We start from the raw sequence: 27,412 nt of genomic DNA on the forward strand, positions 1-27,412 counted from the left end.
GAAAATTGTTTCTACTCCACCCATGTAATTCCTTGTTTAAAAACACAAAATCCTACTTTTCAAAATAAAATCCTCCTCCATTTGCTTGCTAGAAATAAGTTCTCACTTTAAAGACGACACTCCTAACAACTGACAGCGTTCACTATATTCTTCGAAGACCTCAGATAAAGCTTATTGAGATCTCTCTCACTTGACAGGTGCAGGCTAAACACTGCATTGATAAATCCTGTAAGAACCTATCAACTTCTGTCATCCACAATGAAATAACAATACAGCTAAGGGTCCAGTCAACTCTTATAGCTACAGAACTTGACTGTCATTTAAACTTACATCAGAATGAAAATATTGTGTACACAAAAAATCCAAACAGCATAGATATGCATCGCATGGCTCCATGTCCTGCCAATTTTTTCTGTCATAGATCTACAATCGTATCTACCAGTCAACACCTAAATCACTACCCAAAGCCAGGTTGGTAGCCCAACAGAGAAGAACTATCTATTAACACACTGAAGACTACTAACGTAAATGAATCACAAAAGCTAAAAGCACTGGAAGTGCAGAAAGCTCATTTTTAGTAATAGTCAACTGATGATCCGAGAGAAATGCTTGCTGACAATTAAGGAGAGATGACCATTTCAGCTCTTTTAGATATAGGACTGTTATGATGGCGTGAAACACAGGGGAGAAGTTACATGAAGAGACATGACCTTCAAAAACAAAGATTCCAACTTAGGGTACGTCTAGACTACATGCCTCTGTCGCCAGAGGCATGTAGATTAGGCTACCCGACATAGTAAAATGAAGCGGCGATTTAAATAATCTCCGCTTCATTTAAATTTACATGGCTGCCGCGCTGAGCCGACAAACAGCTGATCAGCTGTTTGTCGGCTCAGCGCGATAGTCTGGACGCGCGGGTGTCGTCAAAGGTATTTGTCGACCACCCAGGTAAACCTTCTGGGATGCCTAATCTACATGCCTCTGGCGACAGAGGCATGTAGTCTAGACGTACCCTTAGACTGTTAATTGAGTTCATGAACCATGAAGTGGAGTTTAGACTTACAGTTGTGTGCTAGGGAATCTTCAGATATGATTGCACAGCAACCTAAAACTAGGAATTCCAAATTCAATTGTAACTGACAAAAATTAAGTCAGAAGTCTGGCAAGGAGCTGTTTGCCAAAGGCTGTATTTAGTTGCAGATCATCATGTTTTAATGATTATATTAAGGATGTTAAGAGGCGGGTCACTGGTTAATTGTGTAGTTGATAGAATTTATATTCATTACACGATTAGTCAATACAATTTGTATCAACCATGCGATTAGCTGATAAGGGAAGGCACTCAGTCCCGGTTCAACACAGTCCAGGAGCTTTTGCAGCTTAAATGTAGCAGAAGTTGGGCGCACAGGCAGCCTGACTCATACTACATTTAAACTGCAGAGCCACAGCGGGGTTAGGTCCCTGACCCGCACGAGCCAGGACTGAGCTGGGTCTAGCAAGCCCTGACCGCCCTCTGCTTATATATTTTAAACAAAAGTGCTGCATACACCTAACAAAATGGTTTATTAGGTGATGAGCTGATTAGGGGAGGGAGAGGGGAGTCCGAGTTCCCCACGGACAAAGGCTGGTATAGGCAGCAGCGCGGGATGTGGGGAGGTACCACCAGCTCCTGGCCTGCTCCCCCTGCTGCTTCTGAAGGAGGTGGCAAAGGGGGGCAGGCAGGTTCGCAGAGTCAGCACACGTGAAGAGTCACTTAAAAGCAGGCTCCCCACACCTATCAGCTCCTCCCTGCCCCCATCACCCTTCATGCTGCTGCTTCTCTAACAGAGGCAACAGGGGAGAGAGGGGGGAAGGGAGCAGGGTAGGTGGATCCAGTTCTCATGGAGATCTGGTGCCTAATGAGTACTGCCTCCCGCCTCCTGCTTCTGATACAGAGGCAGCAAGTGGGGTGGGAGGAATGCATGTACTGTAGTAGACAGGATTAGCCGATAAGCCCAGGCTTACTGGTTTATCATGTGGTTGTCTACACGTTGACATCCCTAATAACCGTGCTACAGAACCATGTTTTTACTTCAGGGACAGCAAGTTACTGTCTAGGAGTGCCGAAATGGGAAAATTATGAATGGAAGCTTCCCTCAAAGAAAATCAATGAAAACATTCTCATTGATTCCAGTGGCGCTAGGCTTTTAACCAGTGAGTTCAATCTCTGGCCAAAAGAGTCAAATCGCTTCTTGTCCAAAAAGGAGAGGGAACTAAGATATGAAGCTCATCTACTTCATTCTGAATATTAAAAACCCAAGCCACCTCCTTTGCCTTCTTGGGTGTCACAAGGCTCAGCTGCAAAGCTCTCCATCTTTCTCGAGCTACTAAAATGAAGTTATGCTTTGGAGATACAAATTTCTAGCAATACAACAAAAATAGAAAAGTTAAGGCAATCTACAAAACAAAAATATTCTAAAATTGAAATGCATATTAAATTAAATGCAAAAATGAATTGATTATAATATGAATTTTCTTATGTAAAAAACAAAACCTTAATTTTAAGATTACTTGAGGTTTCTCCAGAATTTCCCATTTGCAATGGAGAGTTGCAGAAACCAGGGCACCTTATCAGAGAAGCTGAGTCCAGATTGTCCCAGGGACAAAGGACTTAGATAAAATAGAAAGATATCTTGTTCAACCTGCAGAAGAACTCCTATTTTTATACAGTTTATACAAAGAACAAAAGACAGTCGTTTTAAGACGCTCTGGAAAAAATATCAAAATATTCTCTTTGAAGCAGATCTGGATTTAAAAAATACATTTTGATGTTCTACTGAACAAGTTCTGGAAACGGCACTATAAGAAGGGAGAATAATCTTTAATACAGCAACACACAAGAGATTAAATTAAACATTATTCCATTAGAACATAAACTGTGTGAATGTTGAAAAAAATGCATCGTAAAAGCAGATATTCACTCACCTCATACATGTTTCCAGTACCAGTTTCCTTAGAAACAACATCATGTAGTCATCCTACACCAAATCTGAACCATTCTCTCTCATCATCTCTTGTGTGATAATCCATCCTACGCTAAACACAATTTCAGTCTCTTTCCCCCTCTCCCATCAGCTCCTACACAATTCTTTCAATGCTAAAACATGCATGGGACACAGCATTCCATAAATCAGCTCCTGACTGATGATAACCCTGAAACTATACCCACAATATACACTTTTATGCCACACACTTACCAAATTGCAACTTCCCCACAAATATCCTCCCAAATATTATGTAGTCATATAGATTTGTCCTAAACCAAACCCAAGATATAGTTTTTGCTTATGAAATAAACTAGATCTTTAAAAATCCAAGTATAGAAAAGGTAGATTGAAATTTAACATGAGCAAATAAAAAGAAAAACTGACTATAGCAAACCAAAAAATGAGGACCCCTCTGCACCAAGACCACAGACAAAAGCTTAAGCAAGTGCTAAAAAGGAACAGAAACCAAAAAGAATAAGATACCATGGATCAGACTTATAAAAGAATGAATAAACTAGAACAGAGTACAGCAGCCTATGGTGAGAATGAAAATGATCATGATCATCGCTGCAGAGAAGAAAAATGTGTGCAGGAACAGACAGTTCTATGAAATATGAATTCTTTATTTTAAACAGCTTTCCTCATTTTCACCCTTACCATCTCACTCCTGATCCAAATCAATGTCTATCATATCATGGAAATAACTCACCTTCAAAATGAAGCACTCTATCAATTTTAGATCATTAAAACATCAAAACACATTTATGGCTGCAAAATCTGCTACCAACTACAATCCACCTAACCTGGAATTTAGGTCAGATACTTACAATTTAAATTACTTATTCCTCTATATCTGCCTGAGTACTCTCCAAAAATGTGAACTGAAAGTTCCTTTGCTGTAACCTGATGAATGTTGGAAGTGAATCTTATCAACCTTTAGCGAAAAAGCTTCTACTCTTTGAAGAAGAACCTAACTAAGTGAGGCTGACTATTTCAATGTCTTTTCTTACATTTCCTTCAAAGTAAATGTTGGATATTTCAGATTCTATTCTATTTCAACCAGACCACGCTACAATAACACATTAAAAATGTCACATTTAAGGTTGCCCAGGCAGTATGTTACAGCCTTCAGTTATGGGATTACATAAATGCCATTCTGTCCATAGGAATGAACTAGAGTTACACCGTTAAAGACTCTGTTTCATTTTAATGTAATTTTCTAGATTAAAAAAAAAAAGCAAACTGAAAAAGAATAAAAGAAAAAGCCATTTGTAATCATACTGATCCCCACATAGGTTATCAACAGAGCTGAACTTTTAGAGCTACAATATAGGCCTGTCACTTAATAAAATCCTAGGGTTGGAAGACACCTCAGGAGGTCATTGAGTCCAACCCCCTGCCCAAAGCAGGACTAATCTCAACTAAAATATCTTTGTCAAGCCAGGACTTACAAACCTCAAGAGATGGAAATTCCACCACCTCCCTAGGTAACCCATTCCAGTGCTTCACCACTATCCTAGTGAAATACTTTTCCTACTATCCAAGCTGAGACCAGTGCTCCTAATTCTGTTATCTGTCACTACTGAGAATAGACTCTCCATTCTCTTTGGAACCCCTTCCTTCAGGTAGTGAAGGCTGCTATCAAATCCCCCCTTACTCTTCTGTTGACTAAATAAGACCAAATCCTCATAAATCTCACCTCATAAATCACGTGCTCCAGCCCCCTAATCCACTGGTTCCCAACTGCAGGGCCGCGAACCGCTAGCTGCCGGGCTATGGCACACAGTCAGGCCATGCCTATGCCTTGACATGTCCAAACACAGGGAGGAAGAGGGGTGTATGTGCGAAGGATGAGAAGACAAGCAGGTTGGTCAGGCATGACTTGCCTTTGGTGAACCATGTTGACTATTCCCAATCACTTTCCTCTCTTCCAAGTGCTTCAAAATGGATTCCTGGAGAATCCCCTACATGATTGTTCCAGGGACTGAGGTAAGGCTGACCAGCCCCTAGTTCTCTAGATTGTCCTTCTTCCCTTTTTTAAAGATGTGCACTACATTTGCCTTTTTCCAATCGTCTGGGATCTCTCCCGATTGCCAAGAGTTTTCAAACATAATTGCCAATGGCTCTGAAATCACATCAGCTAACTCCCTCAGCACCCTCAGATGTATTTGCCCCCAGGAATTTGTATACCTCCAATTTTTCTAAATAGTTTTTAACCCTTCCCCCTAACACTCCCCCCCCCCACTGTGGGCTGCCCACCTCTTCCCCATACTGTGTTGCCTAGTGCAGTAGTGTGGGAGTTAATCTTGTCTGTGATCAGACAAGAGGCAAAGTATTGAGTACTTCAGTTTTTCCCACATTATCTGTTACTAGGTTACCTCCCTCATACAGTAAGGGCCCTACACCATTCCTGATCACCCTCTTATTACTAACATGCCTGTAGAAACCTCTAATTACCCTTCTCATCCCTTGCTAACTGCAATTCAACTTGCACTTTGGCCTTCCTGATTACATCCCAACTCGCTCAGGCAATATATTTACACTCCTCCCTAGTCATCTGTCCAAGTTTCCACATGAATGGCCCTCCTTCACCTCAGTGGACTGCAGCAGCCCATGGCTCACTGGGGTACCACCTGTGGCCCCGTGTCTCCCTCCCCCACATGTTCCCTTTCTCCCCAATGCACCTCTCTCACACTAGGTCGCTGAAGACCCGCACTTACTTGCTCCTCCTACCCAGCAGTTTCAGAGCAAAAATAACTGATTCGCAGTGTTCCAGCTCTGGGAAGAAGGAAGAGAAGAGGGGATGGGGCACAAATCAGACAATTCACAGCTCTTCCTAAAGTACTGGGAGGAAGTGCATAGTCTGGTGTCCCAGTGTGCAAAGGGAAGGACGGCAGCCAGTGAATCCATGTGTAGCAAGTGTAGCCCCAGTGGGCCATTTGCAGCCCATGCACCACAGGCTGTCCACCACTGATCTAAATGCCGACTCTTACAACAGCTTCTCAACTGTTCTACATATGTATTTCAGGGGATATGGGGAGGTAAAATCTGTTTCTTGTTTCAACTATTGTATTGGCCTGACCTCATTTTAAAGATCAGAATTTCCATGTGGGGAATAATAATTCTCCAAGAGTTCCTGATCACATTAGCTCTGTGCAATGTTTGCTTGATTAAAATATAATCAACCAGAGGTCCAGAAAAAGCTGCTTTAAAATTTAATATCCAGATGTTTCTCTCTACTGACTAATTTGCCTAATCCTGCAAAGATTTATGCTCATGAATAACCATATTAACTTCAGGTGGGTGGCTCCTGGATATAAAGTTACATGCATAGTTGCAGGATCTGACCCTATGAGGGAAAAACAAAAGAACATTGTGTTTTTCAAAAAAGAGCTATGTGTTTTAATCAACACACTTGATGAGAAGCCCGTGAAATTCTGAAAATTAAAATTCGCACTACCTGGTAGGGATGTAATCGTGTAGTTGATTAATCGATAAGCAAAAGCTTATAGGTTAATGCTATAGACTACACACATTTCTCCCCTCCTCCCCGGCCACTAGTACATTTTTTAGCAGGCTGACCAGCAGCCTGGCTCAGTTTCAGCTCACACCGCGTCTGGGACCTACTGTCGCAATGGCTCTGCATTGAAAGTGTATTAGGAGTCGGGCGGGCAGGCAGCCCAGCTCAGTGCCGGTTCACACTGGATCTGGGATCTCAGACCCCCTCCCAGGCAGAGGCTACTGCCACCCCACACTGCTGCCTCTTTATCAGAGGCAGAAGCACAGAGTTACAAGCAGCTGGTTCGCAAGAGGAGCTGGTTTTTCAACTGGCTCCCCTTGCGGACTAGCTCCTGCTTGACACCCCGTGCTGCTGCCACCTCTGGCCCCGGGGACTACAGAATAGTTGACTAACTGAAAAAAATTCATAAGGTTACTCAACTATTCAATTCACCGATATTTAACATCCCTACTTCCTGGCCTAATCAGCTGACAGCATCTGGTACCTCGCTGTAAAATAATTGTGCCACTATCAATAATACGTTCCAGTGACAAACTAAACCAGTTCCCCTTTTCTTCTAATACCAGTTTAATTATTAAACTTCACTGTTGAATAGTTAAACACAAGGTGTATTGTTCACAGTGTACAGGTATTCTTCTGTGGTTAATCAATATTAGAACAGAATGGAAACTGGTTAACTCTAGAATGGGGAAAAAAACCTGATCAATTAATATTTTAATAGCAAAGTTGTCCATTTCTTACAGCTTTTCATGGAGAAAAGTAGATTTTTAATATATGCATTTTGCAACTCAGTCAAATATGCAATTTTTTGTGACTTATTTGATGATTAAATGTTAGCTCAGTACTAAGAAGTTCCCAAAATAATTAACCAACTGGGTCCTTTATCTATCCAATTAAGGGTGTTGTTTTCCATTAATCTTATGAGTACATATGTGCTATATTCACACACATTTACTAATAGCAAAACTTGTAGAGATTTCACAGAAAGTTGTAAGATACAACAGATTTCAAAGAAGATGAATTTCTCCAGTGTACAGCGGCTTAAGAAATATGAACACGAAGTACTGTGCTAAGGGAGAACACCTCAACACTCCATAGACAGAGCAATAAAATGATAATTACTGCTAAAAAAAACTTCAGAAAAATAAGCTGAATAGGAAAATATATTTGCTCATTGCTCAGACCTGCCCTTTTGAATGTGTAACTGAAAACTGCCTTGAAGTGATTTAATTTCTTTTGCTAGAATTATGACTCAATTCAAAATTTAGTTTCCTGATTATTAATAGGAGAAAGTGAGTTGCTTATTGAGAGCCTGACCCTCCACACACAAATACTTATGTCGCTGTCAAAGTTCTTACTGGCATCAATGGCAACAGAATTGTGCCTCTGACTGCACAAAATTCACATGCATCTTCCTATGTCTGAACTGGTAGCAAATTCTGAAATATTCCCTTTCACCAAAAATCAGAGGCTTGATCTTAGAACAGTAAGTGTGGTTTAAAAACCATTGAATAATTCCATCAGATAGCAGTCCTTGACAGATTAGATTCATGATAATGTGATAAGTAAATGTGAGAAGGGCTTAGCTAATCATCATACCCACACAAATGTACTTTGGCCAAGAAAGGCAAGGTTCCAGTCAAGCACTTCAGCTTGATGACATGGAGCAGTGCGGAAGAAGTTTTTTCCACAGCAGCAGGTAAAGAATGGTTGGCAAGGATACCATGCCAAAAACAGGACATAACAGATAATTATAATGCTTTCTGATGATTAGCTGAAAGCTTAATGCAGCATTAGACCATGCGAAACTCACAAGTCGCAAGTTGGATGTCATCCCCAGCATGGATAGGAGCATCATCTGTGAGCCTTATGCTACTGTCAGTGCCCCACAATGCCCCACTGCCATCAGTGCAAGGGCTCCAGGTGAGGACATGCACCACCGGCAGAAGGAGTGCTGTGTGGACAACAACCGCTAACTGCCCTGGCTGTAGGTTGACCTAAATTAAGTTGATATAATTCTGTAGTGTAGACAAGCTTTTACACAGGTCAGTACCCAATGGTTCAAGAGAAAAGAAAACAATAACCAAATATACTAACTGTACATTGTCAAATACAGTTGCGGCAGGGGAAAATCCTTCATAGCCCTTGTGGTAATGCTCAATTACTAAACATTCACCAAATATTAACTTTGATCATAGTTCTCTGAACCCCAACCTGATTTGGAATTTGAATGCTGCAAAGATATCAAGACAATTTAGGACTTCACTCTACTTTAATTAATTTGGATACAGTGAAAGATGTTAATTTAAAACTATAGAGTAGTTTTAAATTAAGTACACAAAAGTAAATTAACAAAATGGCATGAATTCAGTTAATTATGCAAATAGTAATTGGAGTTACTCCAGTAAATCCTAGCACCCTTCTGAAAACAAAAGTTTGTTCAATTACACATGCTCTGGAAAGTTAAACCTAGAATGTCATGATAATACAAGTACTATTAAGATCTTAATACTTGATTCCAAGTGAAAAAGAAGATAAATGGGCAGTATCTTAATTTTTTTCATACTAACTGTAAAAGTATGTAAAAGAATCACACCAGACTTGTGGCTAATTAATCTGAGCCTCACAAGAAATTTTAAAAACCCTGAAAATGTATCACCTTACACAGAGAGCATAAAGTCCAGTTTGAGGAGCGATTCCTAGAATACAAGGTACATCCACTTGATGACTCCATTGATAATCACATTAGGATAGCTTTTAATAATACACATTTGTAATAGAAGAGAGTCAAAAACATTTTTGTTCAGTTAGCACAAGTGCTTGTACAGAAGCCACCTTAACTAGACAAGTCCACACTCCCACTCTTCTCTGTAACAAATTTAAAGCATGGTATTTATGAGCCAACACAAAGATCTAAAATATTCAAAATCAAACAGGACGATTAAACAAAATCAAACACAACATACAGCTCAATACCCATGCCATATATGGTTGTAAGAAAAATTCCAAAAAATTTCTCATAAAAAGTCCGCTCTCATATATACAAAGAACAATAGTATCTTAGCAAGTGAAATAAAAAAATAAATTTGAGAAATTCTGTAATGCAGCTGCTCTGGGTGTTGACATTGAACTACTGCACATTGCAAGGACAGCCTACACACTTCCAATCCATTACAACTATGTGCACATAAATACACCCCATTCTACTTCTTCCATTTGAAAGCCTAAGGAAGGGCAGTATTCCCAGCCAGTGCTTTGATGCCTAGGTTCACTGACCTGCTGGTATACAATGCACCATCTTGCATATTTATTTCCAGCTTGCCATAAATTGTTTTAAAAATTGTAATTGCCATCTCATTCCCTACAGCTGGGCACAGTAACGGGACTGGCAAAAGATCTGCCATCCCAGGAAGTGGAGGAGGGACAGGGGTTATGGAGTGCCTCACACAAACTCACAGATGAAGGCAGAAAAGGTCTTTCAATCTTTCCCCAGCATCAGCACAGAACTGGCAAATGGAGAATGTTAGAGGGGTCAAAGCAGATGAGACAAAAAGTTGTAGCAGTTACACAGATATAAACAGAGGCAGAAGGTGACAGCTAGGGCTAGTCCATCGACTAATCAATTATTTGAATAAACTAAATTTAATGTCCCTAATTTATATCTGCCGAAGTTCACTTTCACTTACTTTCAGCAAGGTAATAGATCTGGTGGTTAGAACAGGAGCGTGGAGACTAGGGATATTAGATAGATTAATTTAATAATCGTGTAACCATGCTATATCTTAGCGGTTACACAATTATTCAATGGTCCCTAGGGGCAGGGTTGGTAGCCAACACACTGCTGCCTCTATCAGAGGCGGCAGCAGCAACCTCTGACTGCAGGGGACCCGACTCCCATGGGCACTGGCTCCCACCTTCCCCTCCCTTGCTGCCTCTGATACAGAGGTAGCAAGGGGAGAGGGAATGCATGTAGTCATTTGGATTCAGAGATAAGACCAGGCTTATTAATTGTTTACACAACTATACACTAACATCCTTCTGTGAAATACCAACATCAATGAAGTCAATAGTAAAAAGAATCATTAACTTCAGTGCAGTCAAGACTTCACCCCTTAGTTTATTGGAAATGTAGGCAATAGAAATAACACATGATCTTGAGCAAAACACTTAACACCTCTATATCTGAATTTCAGATCTGTAAAACTGTGATATATTTACTATCTTTATAGAAAGAACAAGCAGTCCTGTAGCACCTTAGACAGTAACTATATATATATATTTATATATATAGTATCATGAACTTTCATGGGCACAACCCACTTCTTCAGATAAGAACAGCCATACTGGGTCAGACCAAAGGTCCATCTAGCCCGCTATCCTGTCTGCCAACAGTGGCCAATGCCAGATGCTTCAGAGGGAGCGAACACAACAGGTAATGATCATGTGATCCCTCTCCTACCATCCATTTCCAGACAAATAGAGGCTAGGGATACCATTCCTACCCATCTTGGCTAATAGCCATTTATGGACTAAACCACCATGAATTTATTTGAACCCTGTTAAAGTCCTAGTCTTCCCAACATCCTCTGGCAAGGAGTTCCACAGGTTGACTGTGTGCTGCATGAAGAAAAACTTTCTTTGGCTTGTTTTAAACATGCTACCTATTAAATTCATTTTGTGACCAAAAAGAAAGAATCCAAAAAGAAAACCCTTTATGAAAATAATTGTTGGTGAATTTTAAATCTATTAGTATTTCCAAATATAAATCAGAGACTTTTAGAGTATGGGGTTGGGGATTAGGAATTAAGGCTATTTTGTGTCAAGAGACTAAACTGACATTGGGATGAAATTCAGTTCAAGTGTTGTGCAGAATACATGGGGCCTGAGTACAAAAGATGGGCATAAAGCAAAGAATGTGATATTGTATATGAGTTTAAAATTGGCCACATCATTTCTTGGGCACGTGTCTTTTTCTGGGTGCATATTTATTATTGCTTATTAAGTACCATAATTGTACACAATATTTTATAAGAGACAGTAGCATGCCAAAGACAGCATTTCTCTGTCTGCTCTCACTGAACAGAAAAAAAAATATTGCACTCACATGCATTCAGTCTGACACAGTTGGTGGAAGAATACTGCTGGCACCACAAGAATTTTTTAATAAATTGTTAACCTTTTGTTGTGGTAGATAATTCAGAGCATGTTTTAGAATAAAGTATATAAATTATGTTGGATTATTATGCCTGGGCTCTTCTTAAGATTTCTACATTTTCGCTTCACTATTCCACGCTGAATAGTACAGTTCTATTCAGGAAAGAACGTCATATGATACGGTTATGCTGGCTAACAACAGCATACCTATAACAAAGTGCTGTTCTGCCACACAGAATCTTACATTTGAAGCCTAGAAACCAAGCCAAGATTCCATTAATAAGAAAAATGCTTGTTAAGTATTTTTTATATCCCTAGTGTTCTCTCTAATTCCAATCTCTCTGCCAACATAAACAATAGCTTTATATTTAAAAACTGCTAAATTATTTTTCAAATTCAGAATCCTAAATCTACATGTTCTTGTACCTTTTAGGGAAGTAAGTGGTTAACCAGTTTACCAATTATCCAATAACCTTATTAGCCTGCTTACTCGGTAACTACTTAACCAGCCCAGCCAGCTAACCATGGCCATGCAGGCTGGAGAGGCCCCCGCCGATGGCATGGTGCTCTGACCAACAGGACCCCACCCACAGTGTGGTGGTTAACGAGCTAAACAATATAATTTTATTCATTTAACCAGCTATCTATTTTAATGGGTTTTAATAAACCATTTTGTTTTCAGAAAAAGTGTGAGTTTGTGATTATCACTCTTTTATAACTATTTTTAATAGCACACAAGAAACACTTCAACAGTTGATACAATTCAGAAGTTAATATTTCCTTAAACATGCAATAACTCATGAATGCAGAATCAAAAAAGTACCAAGAAATCAGAAGTGCATTATTTCCCTCACAGAATACTAGAACTGGAAGGAACCTTGAGGAGTCATCAAGTCCAGTCCCCTGCCCTCACGTCAAGACCAAGTACCATCTAGATCCATGGTATCCAACCAGTTCTGCGAACCAGCCATACTCAACTAGCCAAATAGCCACACGCGGCTAGCAAGTTGGACATCATGGATCTAGTTCATCTTTGATAGACATCATCTATCTAACCTGCTCGTAAATATCTCCAGTGTTGAAGATTCTACAACCTCCCTAGGCAACTTATTCCAGTGTTTAACCACCCTGACAGTTAGGAAGTTTGTCCTAATGTCCAACCTCAACTTCCCTTGCCACAAGCAATTTAAGCCCATTGCTTCTTATCCCATCATCACAGGTTAAGGAGAATAATTTTTCCTTCCTCCTCCTTGTAACGCCCTTTTAGGTATTTGAAAGCTGTTATCAAGTCCCCGCTCATTCTTTTCCAAGCTAAACAAATCCAATTATTTCATGTTTTCTAGACCTTTAAATCATTTTTGTTGCTCTTTTCTGGACCCCTTTCCAATTTCTCCACATCTTTCCTGTGAACTGTAGTACCAAGAGCTGGACACAATATACTACTTGAGGCCTAATAAGAGTAGAGAAGGAGAATTACGTCTTGTGTCTTGCTTACAATAGTGCTGTTAAGGCATCTCAGAATGATGTTTGCTGTTTTTGCAACAGCGTCATACTGATAAGATTAAAAACAAGGCTGGAATACAGTATATTTAAAGATTACCTGCAACTTTCCTCCCTGAGGGAAGCAACAATCCTCTGAAGTAATGAACTTCAGACAAGTCCCCAAATACATCCACTAGCCACAACAGGTAGGGAAACATTTCACAGGTAAATAAACAAACCTCTCTTTATGAGCTCAAAGCCTTCATTTTCCAAGGTGTGAAAACCCCAACCAAAGAAAACAAACATATTTGCCACCTATTGCTTTGACACTGCATCCACAGAACAGAAGGGGCTGCCCTGGATCAGACAGATCTCATCTATTAATCATTGAAACCAGGTAGAGGCAGTTTAAATTAATCTGCTGACTTTCTACCCAGAACAGTTTCACAATAAGAAGAAAATTGGCATTCCTACTTTAAAAAAAAAAAAAAAAAAGTCAGTCACCATCATATACTTAAGCATCTTAATAAAAAAAGCAAGTGTGAAATTCAAAAATAGGTACATATTAACAGAAGATTCTAAGTAAACCCATTTTAAAATTGGTGAGTATCATGCTATAGATCCAGGTTTATGCCCATACAAAGCAAAATGCGGTAAATAATTTCTACATATGTATGCTGCCAAAGGATGATGTGATAGTAAAATCTTCAATTTAATACTCTCTACCAGTTACTTCACATATCAGAACAAAGAGAAGCAAGGACTTCATGAAGAAATCATGAAAAGAAAAACAATTTGCACTAACCACATGCAAATACAATTAACTCTTAAAAATGGCACACAAAGGTCACCATAAGTCTTCTTACTACAGTTCATATTAATCATTCTCTTCACACATCCCCAAGTGGCAGTCAACTAAAGGAATAAAACAGTAATTACATTAGAAGAACCCCTACCCCCAAAAAACCAAACTTTCACTTACCTTTTATTGTGTATTTCAGATTTTCACAATATGCTTCCACTCTTCCTGAGAAAACAAATATTTTATTGGCTCTCAGTATGCTATCAATCAAATATATTGCTTAAGAAAACCTATGTGCTCTCTCCGTATTCCAGAACCAGCACAATTACCATACATTTCTCTCTAGATAGATAGATAGATAGATAGATAGAGTATGTATATAGACGGTATGTATGAGGGTAATTCCTTCGGTATCTGTAGGGTACAGAGTTTCCCCACTCTGTGTCGCTCTTTCTGTAGGAGTGCGCCAAAATGTATGTGCCTATAGCAGCGAGGTTATGTAACCCGTAGATACCGAAATGTCTCTTTCATTAAGCTAGTATACTTGCCCTGCCAAACGCTATGCTTTCCTTACAACTCTTCGCTGCGTTTCGTGGGAGCGGGCAGGATTCCCGAGTCCAACCCCTCTCTTTTGGGAACAGGGATGTCAGTGGGGAGCGCTCCAGGGCAGGTGGTCACGACGTACCGCGGGGAGCAGGTCGGGGGCCCACGGGCGGGAGGGGAGCAGGGCGGGGGGCCACGGGAGTGAGGGGAGCAGGTCGGGGGGCCACGGGCGGGAGGGGAGCAGGGCGGGGGGCCACGGGAGTGAGGGGAGCAGGGCGGGGGCCCACGGGAGTGAGGGGAGCAGGGCGGGGGCCCACGGGAGTGAGGGGAGCAGGTCGGGGGGCCACGGGCGGGAGGGGAGCAGGGCGGGGGCCCACGGGCGGGAGGGGAGCAGGTCGGGGGCCCACGGGAGTGAGGGGAGCAGGTCGGGGGCCCACGGGAGTGAGGGGAGCAGGTCGGGGGCCCACGGGCGGGAGGGGAGCAGGGCGGGGGCCCACGGGCGGGAGGGGAGCAGGGCGGGGGGGGCCCGGGGGGCCCACGGGGGGCCCAGGGCGGGGGGGGGCGGGAGGGGAGCAGGGCGGGGGCCCACGGGCGGGAGGGGAGCAGGGCGGGGGCCCACGGGCGGGAGGGGAGCAGGGCGGGGGCCCACGGGCGGGAGGGGAGCAGGTCGGGGGCCCACGGGAGTGAGGGGAGCAGGGCGGGGGCCCACGGGCGGGAGGGGAGCAGGGCGGGGGGGGGCGGGAGGGGAGCAGGGCGGGGGCCCACGGGCGGGAGGGGAGCAGGTCGGGGGGCCACGGGCGGGAGGGGAGCAGGTCGGGGGCCCACGGGCGGGAGGGGAGCAGGTCGGGGGGCCACGGGAGGGAGGGGAGCAGGTCGGGGGGCCACGGGAGGGAGGGGAGCAGGTCGGGGGGGCACGGGAGTGAGGGGAGCAGGTCGGGGGCCCACGGGCGGGAGGGGAGCAGGGCGGGGGGCCACGGGCGGGAGGGGAGCAGGTCCCCGCGAGGCGGGGGAAGCGGTCCCCGAAGGCCACCCCGGGAGGGCTCCGGGGAGGAGAAGCGGGTCCCCGGGCGCCTGGGAGCAGGTCCCCGCGAGCGGGGATGGAGCTGCGCGCGGCCCCGCAGCCGCTCCCCCACCTGGCAGGACAATGGGGAGCCGGGGCGCTGGCCAGCCCGTGTCCCCGCCCGTCCCGTCCCCCGCAGCGGGGAACGAACCGCCGCGCCCCCGGGAGCCAGGATCTCACCCCTGCCGGCCCCGCCGGACCGCTACGGCGAGACGCGCAGCGCCCACCCCGCATGCCCGCGGCCCCTGCCTCCTCTGCGGCCAGCCCCGCAGCGCAACAACGCACCCGCCCATTGGGCGCCCCGGCCCCCAACAAGCGCCGCGCTCATTGGCTACTCCCACCTCTCCCCGTGCTCGCGCCCAGCTCCTCCCGATGTCGGGGCTGGAGAACCGGCGACTGCGGCTCCGGCAAAATGGGGGCGGGGCCTCAACGTCGACTCGGCGAGAAGGGGGGCGGGGTGGAGCAGGTAAAGCTTCCGGAACCTTCGCGCTTGGCGACGTTCCCTGTCGGAATAGGTCCGCAAGGTGACTTCCGCTTCCGGTGGCGGTGTTTCCGGACTGACCTGAGCGAGGTCACAGAGCGGCCGGGTACTAGGGAGGTTTGGGCGGGGAGGGCCTGGTCCGGGGTCCTGGGGCGGGGGCGGGAGGAGCCGAGCCGTCCCTGGGCATCTTCCGTTAGGCAGCCTTCCCCCATTTTCGGGCACGGTGCGATGGGGCGGGAGGCGCCATCCAGTCTCCCCCCTGGCAGCTGTGCGCGTCTAACCGGCTCTTTCGCATCTCGGGGGGGGGGGGGGCTGCACCGCCTCATGCCAGTGTCAGCCTCCTGTGCTGCAAGCTGAGCCCGTCGCTCTTTGTCCTGCCTCCAGAGACTACGGAGGGTAATTTGTCTCTTTCCTCCTTGTAGCTACTTGAAAGCTGCTGCTGTGTCTTCCCTCAGTCTTCTCCTTCCCAGTTTTTTCTATTGTCTCTCATAGACGGTATGTATGAGTCATTTACAAACTTTTAATACTTTCTGGACTTTTTCTGATTTTTCTACGTTTCCTGAACCATGGCAATCAGAACTGGACACTACTCCAGTTGACGCCTGCTCAGTGTGGAGTAGCATGGAAGAATTACTACTCGGGTCTTGTTTACAACATGTTTGCTTACAGAACAATATTTGCTCTTTTTGCAACAGTATTACACTGACTCATATTAAACTAGTGAGCTCAGATTCTTGGGCTTCCTCATTTAAAAAAAATGTTTGGTGTTCCTCCGTCTTAAAAAGTTCAAGAAACAGTGATGTAGATGGTATCATGAGCTTTTTTTGGTACAACCCACTTCTTCAGATGACCAGAGTTAAAGAAGTGGGTTGTACCCACGAAAGCTCATGATACCATCTACATGTTTTGTTAGTCTTTAAAGTGCTACCAGACTATTTGTTGTTTTTTAAGGTTTTCCTGTAACAGACTAACTCGGCTACCCCTCTGAAGCTTTTTAAAAAATAACCTTTTGCAGCATACCATGAAGGTCAAAAAGCTTGGACAACTTCAGCCCAAAGAAGGGGAGACCCAAACACATGGGACACATAAATATCTTTGCTGATGTCGGTGGTGATATTATTGCTCAGGAAGATTTTTTTTTTTTTTTTTAATGAAATAAGGATACAGGATATCCTAGCTAATCACAGTACATACCATTTTTTAATTAATTATTTGCAAACATTTAAATATGGTTGTAGCTATGTACAATGAAACAACAGAGAACAGAGTGCAGTGTTTCATGCATTCTCTCTCTCAAATTCAATAGAAAAGTTTCAAATTATTAATTTGAGTTGCATGTATTAAGTAGAGCTAGTTGGGAATTTTCTGACAGAACATACTTTTCATTGGAAAATGGTGATTTGCCAAAACTTCGTTGAGGCATTGGATTTCAATTCAATTTTTGTTGGGAAGGTTTCTCAGGTGGAGATGGAATTTCTAGTGAAAACAAGAAGGGTGTGTGTCAAGCATATACACAAACCATCTCTTTCTCCTTTCTCCTCCTCTTTCTTCAAAATATTTTAATGCACAGTTTCTGACAAGCCAGGTTTATTAGGCTATAGTTGATGCAGAATTAAGCCACAGTAGTATTAAATTAGAGTAAGTATTTACTAAAATGGTAAATTGAGTTTTTCTTCATCCAGTATGAAATTTTTGAAGTCACAAGACTCTTTTTAAATATAAATTATTCAAATAAAGAGATTTAATCAATCAGTTCTCAGAAAAAATTGTAATGTGATTTTCTAAATAGTAAGATTTCCAACATGAAATATTTCAATTAAAAATGTTAGAAATATTTATACTAGACAATGTTTTTGAAAAACATGTTAACGTGTGAAAGGATCACAGTGATATTACAATACCAAATTTGGATAAACTGTCATCTCTAATGTCCTGTAGTGTTTGCTTTTAGATATTTAAATCACATGTAAATCCTTCCTATCTCCCTAGACAATATCTCTAATATGTTCAGCTAGGGATGTTAAATATTGGTTAATTGAATAGTTGATTAATCCCATGAATTCTTATCGGTTAATTGACTATTCTATAGTCCCCGGGGGTGGGGCCGGCAGCTAGTAAGTACTCCAGCCCCACTCCCAGGGAGCCCCCTGCCACTCTATGCTGCTGCCGCTCTATCAGAGGCAGCAGTGCGGTGTGCCAAGCAGGAGCTGTTCTGCAAGAAGAGACAGTTTAAAAACCAACTTCCCTCACGGACCATCTGCCTGCCACCCCATGCTGCTGCCTCTGGTATACCCACATCCTGAGTACTGCGTACAGATGTGGTCACCACCTCTCAAAAAAGATATATTGGCATTGGAAAAGGTTCAGAGAAGGGCAACAAAAATGATTAGAGATTTGGAACAGGTCCTATTCGGGAATTCAAAAGACTTGGACTTTTCAGCTTAGAAAAGAGGAAACTAAGGGAGGATATGATAGAGGTCTATAAAATCATGACTGATGTGGAAAAAGCGAATAAGAAAAAGGTAGGGTACATCTACACTAGCTCGTTAGTTCGAGCTAAGTAGGGTAATTAAGGCAAGCGGAGTTGCAAATGAATGAGGAGTAATGGTAGTTCGAATTAGGATCTTTAATTTAACTACCTACTCCGTGCCGTGTGTAGCCGCGGTCATGGAGTTTGGACTAAGGGGGATTTAAAAATGGCGGCGCCCAGGAACATGCAAATGAAGCCCAGGATATTTAAATCCCGGGCTTCATTTGCAACTCCGCTTGCCCTAATTACCCTACCTAGCTCGAACTAACGAGCTAGTGTAGACCTACCCTTAGTTATTTACTTGTTCCCATAATATAAGAACTGGGGGTCACCACATGAAATTAATAGGTAGAAGGTTTAAAACAAACAAAAGAAAGTTTTTCTTCACTCAGCACATAGACAACCTCTGAAACTCCGTGCCAGAGGATTTTGTGAAGACCAGGACTTTAACATGGATCAAAAAAGTGCTTGGTAAATTCATGGAGATTAGATCAGTGGCTATTAGCCAGGATGGGTAGGAATGGTGTCCTTAGCTTCTGTTTGTCTGGAAATGAATGACAGGAGACAGATCACGTGATGATTACCTGTTGTGTTCACTCCCTTTTGGGCACCTGGTACTGTCCACTGTCGGGAGACAGGATATTGGGCTGGATGGACCTTTGGTCTGACCCAGTATGGCCATTCTTATGTTCTTAAAGAGGCAACAGCACAGGGTGGCAGCAGCCCCCGTCCGGAGCAAGGTCTGAGCTCCCAATCCTAGTACGAGCCGAAAGTGAGCCGGGCTGCCTGCCCGCCTGGATCCTAGTATGCTTTAAATGCAGAGCTGCAGCAGAGGTAGGTCCCGGACTTGGTGCAAGTCGGGACTGAGCCATGCTGCTGGCCAGCCTGCTAAAAAATTTACTGGCAGGGAGTGAGGGGGAAGACATGAGTGTAGTCTATAGCATTAACCTAGCATAATCGCTTTGAGCAAACACTGGCACTGTTCTATAAAGATGACAATGCTAGTGTTCAGGAATTTATTGCAACGATTATACAAGAGAGGTACTGCCTTTTTGTATGCTAGTTGTCAACAGTTCCAACCCTGGGCAGATTAGTCAAGTGCTGCTAATAAGAAATGATTTACCAAAGCAATGCAGCATTTCTAATCATGAACATTGACTTTTGAAATAGGCAGGGCTCGACAAATAATGCAATCGACTCACCCGGGGCGAGTAGATTGCAACCTGGAAGAGCCGGGTTCGGGCGATCTGCGCATGCGCAGAACGATCTGAGCATGTGCAGATCGCCGGACAGCGCAGATGGCGAGCCCTGGAAATAAGGATGTTAAGTATGGTTAGTTAAATAGTCAAGTAACCTCAAAAATTCTTATCAGTTAGTTGACTATTCTATAGTCCCTGGAGGTGGGACCGGCAGCCAGTGCATTCCGGCCTCACTTCCTGAAGATCCCCCTGCTGATCTACACTGCTGCCTCTGTATCCGAGGCAGCAGTGCAAGATGCCAGGCAGGAGCTGGTACGTGAGGGGAGCCAGTTTAAAAACCAGCTTCCCTCACGCATCGGTTGCCTTTCGCCCTGTGCTGCTACTTCTGATAAAGAGACAGCAGCGTGGGGTGGCAGCAGCCCCTCTCTAAGGTGGGCCTGAGCTCCCGAACCTGATGCGAGCCAGATCTGAGCGGGGCTGCCTGTGCATCTGGTTTCTAATACACTTTAAATGCAGAGCTGCAGCAGGGGTAGGTTCCAGACCCATTTCAAGCCAGAACTGAACCAGACTTCTGGCCAACCTGCTAAAAAATTGGGGGGAAATGCATGTAGTCTATAGCATTAACCTATAAACTTTGCTTATTAGTTAATCGACTATACTATTACATCCCTATTTTGAAACACATGAAGGATCTTCATATTATTATGAATAGAACTATAATAAAACATCTGTTTATATTCTAAAGAGTACTGTTTACAGTATTGCCAAAGCTGTATGGTGGTGTTAGAAATCAGTCTCTCTCTCCTCCCCAATTTTCTGAAGGAGAAAGTCAGTCTTAGGAAGTGTGTTCAAACAAAAATTAATTGTGCATCTTGAAAGAGCTGGATTTTTTTTTAACCTTTTCTTGCAGACATGGGGCATGGACACGAGCATGGTCATGGGAAAATGGAGCTCCCTGATTATAAACAATGGAAGATAGATGGTACTCCGCTACAGGATGTCCAAGAAAGACTGGCTAGGAGGGGTCTCAAGGATCCATGGCTTCGGTAAGTGAGAGAATACATCATTCAGATACATAAATATATACACACACTCTTCCTATAACCTTATCATTGTGGATGGTTCTTTTTAGCTAAAAGGCTAGAAAAACACCTAGAGCAGGGGTAGGCAATAATTTTTGATGGGGGATCACTCCAATAATTTGGTAAATGGTCAAGGACAACACACTTCTGTAATATAATAATGGAGACCTGGGAGATGGGTCAGAAATGAGAGGGAGCATGGGCTATAATAGTAAAGATAAAGGAGGGATAAGGCAGAATGGGGGTGGAGGGCAAAATCAAATCTGTATTTTAGTTGTCTGTATACAAATACAAGAAGTATGGGGAATAAGCAGGAAGAACTTGAAGTGCCAGTAAATAACACAACTTGGACATAGTTGGTATCATAGGGACTTGGTGGGATAATACACATGATTGGATTATTTGCTATAGAAGGGTACAGCTTGCTCAGGACAGGCAGGGAGAAAAGGAAGGATGTGTTGCTTTTTATATTAAAAATTGATACACTAGGACTGAGGTTGAGATGGATATAGGAGAAGTTAAAAGGGGTAAAAGACAAGGGTGATGTCATGCTAGAGGGTCTAGCCAGGAAGAAGAGGTGGTCTTTCTTTAAACAACTAACAATATCATGTAAAGCACAGGACTTGGTGGTGATAGGGGACTTCAACTAGCCAGACATCTGTTTGGAAAATAACACAGTAGGGCAAAGATTATCCAACAAGTTCTTGGAATGGATTGGAAACAAGTTTTTTTTATTTCAGAGCTATTAGGGGTAAGCTGTTCTAGATATGATTTTAACCATGAGGGAGGAACTGGTTGAGAATTTAAAAGTGAAAGGCAGCTTGAGTAAAAGTGATCACAAAATCACAGAGTTCATGATTCTAAGGAATGGTAGGAAAGAGAAGAGCAAAATAAAGACAATGGATTTCAGAAAGGCAGACGTGAGTAAACTTAGAGAGCTGGTTGGTAAGATCCCATGAGAAGCAAGACTAAGAAGAAAAACAATTGAAGACAGCTAGCAGTTTTTCAAATGGACCATATTAAGAGCCCAAGAGCAAACTGCATAGGAAAGTTAGGAAGTAAGGCAAGAGACCACCTTGGCGTAACCAGGAGATTGTAAATTATCTAAAAATCAAAAAGGAGTTGTATAAAAAGTGGAACCTAGGTTAAAGTACAAAAGATGAATATAAGCAAATAACACAGGTATGCAGGGGCAAAATTAGGTGAAGGCAGAAAACAAGCTCAATCTAGCTAGAGATATAAACAAGAAAATATTCTACAAATATATTAGAAGCAAGAGAAAAACCAAGGACAAGATAGGCCCATTGCTCAGCGAAGCAGGAGAAACAATAACAGAAAACGTGGAAATGGCAAACGTGCTTAACAACTTCATTTCAGTTTTCACCAAGAATATTGGTGGTGACTGGATGCCTAATATAGTGAATGCTAGTGGAAATGGGGTAGTTTAAAAAAGGGATGTAAAATTTTGATTAATTGGCTAATCAAATAGTCGATGTAATTTGCATCGACTATTCAATTAGTCGATAAAGGCACCTCCACCTTTGAAGGGTAGCAACAGCCTCAGTGCTGTTGCTATACTTCAAAGGCAATAGTGCTGCGGGGAGCCCGGGGCCAGCAGGGGACTCAAGCAGTCCCCGCTGTCCCCATACTCCCCATGGCATTTCAAAGCAGTAGCACTGCATGGAGCCCGGAGTCAGTGGGGGAGTCCCCAGCCGACCCCAGGCTCCGTGAAGTGCTGCTGCTTTGAAACACCACATGCAGCCCAGGGCCAGCTGGGGAAACCGGGCTGCACATGGCATTTCAAAGAGGTAGTGCCGCCTTTTCTTTTTTTCCCCTCCCCTGTTGCCTCTTTCTCATAGAGGCAGCAAGGATTATGGGGAAGCGACTAGTTGACTAATCGTTCACATTCCTAGTTAAGAAGTTAAACTAGGAAAAGATGGGGCTACTATAAGGTACATAACTGACTGGATAACTGTTCTCAGTGAGTAGTTGTTAATGGTTCACAGTCATGCTGGAAGGGTATAACAAGTGGGGTTCTGCAGGGGGTCAGTTATGGGACGGGTACTGTTCAATATCATCAATCGTTTAGATAATGGCAGGGGGCAGCAACTTTTTCAAAGTAAAGAGTCAAGCTACATCAAAATACAGAACAAGTGGTCAACAAAGAGCCGTATAAGAATGCCCATTTGCATTACTGAAAATATACTACTTAATATTATTGATAATTGACATAATGTTTAATACAAGCATGAATGAAACATTGTACTCACAGACTTTATTTAATGGGACTTCTGCTGCTGCATCTTTTCACACATTTCTTTGAAGTTTACATCATAACTGGTCAAATCCAGCTTCATGCACACATTCAGGCTATCTTCTGTCAATCTTATGGCAGGGGGTTGGAGATGTGGTTGTGTAGGAGTCTGGATTGGAGTGTTTGAGGGGCTCAGAACAAAGAGTTCAGGTGTGTGATGGACTAAGGGCATAAGCCTGGGGTATGTGTGGGATGCAGGAGTATTACGGCAAGAGGCTGAGGTTGTGGTGGTGCAGGAGTCTGGGTATGTGGGGGTATGAGGGGCTCAAGGTGATGTGTAAAAGGGAAGTCAAATCCCCCGGAGCCATTGATTCCCCTATGAGGGGCACGTACAATATACATACATTGCTAATGCTTAGATATATTTGCTATTTGTATAGGAGTAAGACATGACAAAGGTCAAGGCCTGTCACAAGTAATAACTTATAATAAGGAGACGAGGGGAAGTGAAACCACTCTTCTGTTAAGTAGAGATATGGATAGATTCCACATCCTTTAAACTTGTGACCGGCTCAAGCAGGAAAGGAAAAAGGCAAGTATGGCTCGCCCATTGTTCAGCAAAAGTGAATGAATGTAACACAGCTGTAACCGCAAAGTCAGCAAGTAGGCACTGTATTTAACCTCGTTTGGAAAATTAACCTGACCTATAGGAATGCTAAATGTCAAAAATGAAGTAACCTATCATGTTAAGGCACCTAAACCAGGAAGGATGTTAACCCTATAAGAATCCCTGCCTATGAGATGTTGGGGGTCGGCTCTGCTTTGAACATTGAGTTCCTTAGCCGTACCTTGGTTGCAACCAATAAACTTGAGTTGGACCCAGCCTGAAGGTGTGACTCTCTTCTTGGGGTAAATCAGACTAGCCTCCAAGGGGACGAAACCAGCAATTTATGCAACAAAGGCATGGGATTTGGATGTGTGATGGGCTCAGGGCTGGGGGGTAGGGAGGTGCAGGAGTGTTATGATGCTGCAGCCAGATGGGGGCTGGGCCCCAATTGGGGGCTTGTTGGCCAGGCTTCATTTTTAAACAAAGTAAAATATTATGCTCTACACAAAAGGTTTCAACATTTGTCTTTATTTATGGCAGGAGTTTGGAATCTTTTTTGGGGGCCATTGAGTTTGGGTGAAGGCGTGACCCTAGGCACAGGATCGGGGTACAGTTGTGATCTAGGGCAGGGGATTACAATGCAGGGATTTGCATTGGACCTAGGGCAGGAAGGATTGTGTTCTGGGGCAGGAGATTGTGGTGCAGTGTGTGGGAGGGGGCATGGGCTCAGGAGGGGGGGCAGAGGGTTTGGGTTATGTGAGGTAGTGGGATAGGAGTGGGGGATCAGAAGGCTGGGGGGAGGGAGAGGCTGGGGTGCCAGAGGCAGGGTCTGACAGGGACACTTACCAGTGAGACGTCAGGCCAGAAGCTCAGCACGTTTCTCCAGCAGGAGCCTCCCTGTCCCCATCTTCCCCCCCCCCGACCCCCCCAGGTTGCCTGGCAATGTGCTCGGTGACTAAGAGCCTGAGGAGAGGAGTAATGGTGCTTCCTGCGCTGCCTGTTCTTGAAACAGGCAACTTCCTTTGGCCAGAACTGTACAATGGGATTGTGCTGGTGGCGGGAACAGCCTTAAGGCACCACTTCCCCCTCCTCTCCCTGCTCACAGTGTGTGAAAACCAAAGGACCCCACAACTGTTTTTCTGCACGCATGTGGGGTAAGCAGGGGAGTCTGCCTGCGGCTCCCTGCTGTGTCCGCAGCTGGATTGTTTTGCCCAGGCCTGCTGCAGCATCAGTGCTCCCTGCTGCTGGGGGGAGCATGGTGGGGCTGGGTTCGAGCTTCGAAGAGCCACATCCGGCTCGGCTCGCGAGCCATAGGTTGCCAATCCCTAGCACTTATAACGTTTGCAGATGACACCAAACTGGAAGGTGTTTCAAGTGCTTTGGAGGATAGGGTCATAATTCAAAATGAACTGGAGAAATGGTCTGGGGTGGACAATAATTTTTTTGGGGGGGGGGGGGGCCTCTCCAAGATTTTGGTAAGTTATCAAGGGCTGCACTTTTCTGTGGAGGAGATATAGGGTCTAGGATGGAGGCCGGGTACAGAAGGGCGCACGAGATAAGTGACTAGGGTACAGGAGATGTTTGGGTGTAGGAAAGGATTCTGGCCTGGGGGAGCGATGTAGAAGGGACACAGGGTCTGGGAAGGAGTTGTGACCTGGGGAAGGGGGGTGCAGAGGGTTTGGATGGTGACCTGGTGGAGGGCATAGGGGTGCCAGAGGCAGGCTCTGGCTGGGGGGGTGCTTACCCAAGCATTTCCCTCTCTGCAGCATCCCCAAGGCAGGCTGAGCTCTCTGCAGCTCTAGATAGCTTAAAAATACAGGTTGCTCCCTGCACATGGCTCTCAACTCTGGGTGAGGGAAGAGGCTTGCTTCAGGCCAATTTCTCAGCTCCGATTGGCTGACGGTTTCCAGCCAATAGGATCTGAGAGATTGGCTGAGATCAGTTTTTATTGGCTGGTTGTTTCTGGCCAATAGGAGCTGAGGATTGAGCTGGGGGCAGGGAGATCACACGGAAGTTTCCCCTCTTCATGCAGAGCAGAGAAACATAAGGACTGCACTTTAAACTGGAGCAGCTGTATGCCTGAGGATCCCAGCAAGGTGGTCTACAGGCCAAATCTGGCCCCCGGGCCATATTTTGCCCAGCCCTAGATAAGTAAGATGAAGTTTAATATGGACAAATGCAAAGTATTCTACTTAGGAAGGCACAATCAGTTTCATACATACAAAATGGGTAGTTTTGTCTCTGTTCAGGAAAACAAATAAGTTTCAGGTTAAATCCCATTGATTTCAATGAAATTTAAGTACAGTATATGTTTAATTGCTTTGTTTAATTGGAACAGGATTATTTGTGCTCTTATAGTCAAGATTGTGATTGTGTTTTGCTGAACTGGAGCCTTTAATTGACGCTTTTAACTGTAGTAGGAGGTGACTTGGCATTTTGTTTTATATTTGCTAGGCAATTCATGAAGATTATATAGAGAACTGTTAAGATAAATCCAGTTGTGGAAAACCTGATCGTGATCCCTGAACTGGACTCCCTAGAGGTAGTCTACATAGATAGCTATAGAGATAGGGCTTTGATTTGAGTCAAAATGGGAGAAATATATAACATTCTCCTTTACCATTCTTCAGCCTTCAGGAATGAAAAAAGAATGTTCCATTTTCCCATTCTACAGAAAGACAAGGGAAAAGTGTATTTTCTTATTGAAGGTGTATTATGTGATCATTTAATATTGTAGTTGAAAGTTGGATAAGACATATGCGTAAGGGGACTTAGTATTGTTTGACTTGAGTGTTTAACTATGAAAATCTTACATTTTCAGCATAGCTTTTGCGAATGTTTAACTTTTTGCATATAAATACATTTGTGTTAGCATATGGAATCAGAATGGATGTCCTGAATTTGTTCTCTCTCTTGGTTTTGATTTTTCCTAGCAATGAAGCATGGAGATATATGGGTGGCTTTACAAAACCTGTCACACTTACAGAAGTTCTCACCAAAGGTTTCAAGTGGGGATTTGTAGCCTTTGTGGTAGCTCTTGGGATCGAATACACACTGTTCCCTCCAAAGAAAAATGGAGGACATCACTAAAGATGGAATAATAGAACTTCTCGAAAGTTGTTTACACAGTTCTAAATTAAAACATGTTATGCAATGGCTTATAACTTTTGTTGCATACGTAAAGATGCCTATTAAAATTTCTTATTGGCAAAAGGTTATCACTGTGGTTTTGTCATCTTTTCTTGGCTCAAATATAAACCTGATTTGATTAATGGGAAAACAAGATCCAGCTGCGATGGTATGTTGCCTCACTGAACTAGTGAGGAAAATAGGTATTGATACTTTTCCAACTTGAAATTCCAAAAGATGCTACTTGTACCTTTTTGTACTGCTCTTCACAATACTATCACCCCTCTTTTCTTGCAAACTTTAATCAGATGTGAAATAGTGAACAGATCAAAAGTTAACTCAGACTAGCCATGAGGTCAACTGGAGCAGCCCTCAGAAGTGTTACTCCTGGCTGCCTAAAAACTTAGGTTGACATCACAGTTGCTTCACACCTTTAAGGTTATCTGTGCAAACAAATGGCTAAAAACTTTTTTTAGTGCAAACTTAGATTCTGGAGCACACGTAATTTCTAAAAACATCCTATTAACCCCTGACACAGGCTTG

General features: G+C 43.6%; 2 protein-coding genes across 8 annotated transcripts in view; one reads left to right on the top strand and one right to left on the bottom strand.

Moving 5' to 3' along the window:
• The window catches only part of HYCC2 (hyccin PI4KA lipid kinase complex subunit 2), an 83,506-nt gene extending 67,461 nt beyond the window's left edge, over positions 1-16,045 (bottom strand). For 3 of the 5 annotated variants that reach the window (XM_075934292.2, XM_075934293.2, XM_075934289.2), the window contains exons 1-2: positions 15,768-15,898; positions 14,165-14,209 (exon numbers count right to left, since the gene is read on the bottom strand). The gene's annotated coding sequence lies outside the window, so the exon portion shown is untranslated. Of the gene's footprint in view, positions 1-14,164; positions 14,210-15,767; positions 15,904-15,928 lie in introns of those variants that run through there. The other 2 variants (XM_075934290.2, XM_075934291.2) reach the window with 2 other exon arrangements.
• On the top strand, positions 16,033-26,958 carry NDUFB3 (NADH:ubiquinone oxidoreductase subunit B3). Of its 3 annotated transcripts, XM_075934320.2 has the most exons (5): positions 16,033-16,174; positions 16,491-16,563; positions 19,297-19,432; positions 20,708-20,843; positions 26,674-26,958. In XM_075934320.2, exons 3-5 carry the CDS (start codon positions 19,414-19,416, stop codon positions 26,828-26,830), a joined length of 312 nt encoding a protein of 103 aa, XP_075790435.1. In that variant the 5' UTR covers positions 16,033-16,174; positions 16,491-16,563; positions 19,297-19,413; the 3' UTR covers positions 26,831-26,958. The 3 variants fall into 3 exon arrangements, with proteins under 3 accessions (XP_075790435.1, XP_089636020.1, XP_075790434.2); XM_089779894.1 differs by lacking the exon at positions 19,297-19,432; XM_075934319.2 differs by lacking the exons at positions 16,491-16,563; positions 19,297-19,432 and having other exon boundaries at positions 16,048-16,174.
• The last annotated feature ends 454 nt before the right edge of the window (positions 26,959-27,412 follow it).

Source organism: Pelodiscus sinensis, chromosome 7 (assembly GCF_052426305.1).
Source record: "Pelodiscus sinensis isolate ZL-2025 chromosome 7, ASM5242630v1, whole genome shotgun sequence".
Lineage (NCBI taxonomy): Eukaryota > Metazoa > Chordata > Testudines > Trionychidae > Pelodiscus > Pelodiscus sinensis.

Bases quoted from the DNA above. Each gene is read 5' to 3' on its own strand.
- NDUFB3 (XM_075934320.2), top strand. The intron at 20,844-26,673 runs GTAAGTGAGAGA...GATTTTTCCTAG, and splicing joins CTCAAGGATCCATGGCTTCG to CAATGAAGCATGGAGATATA.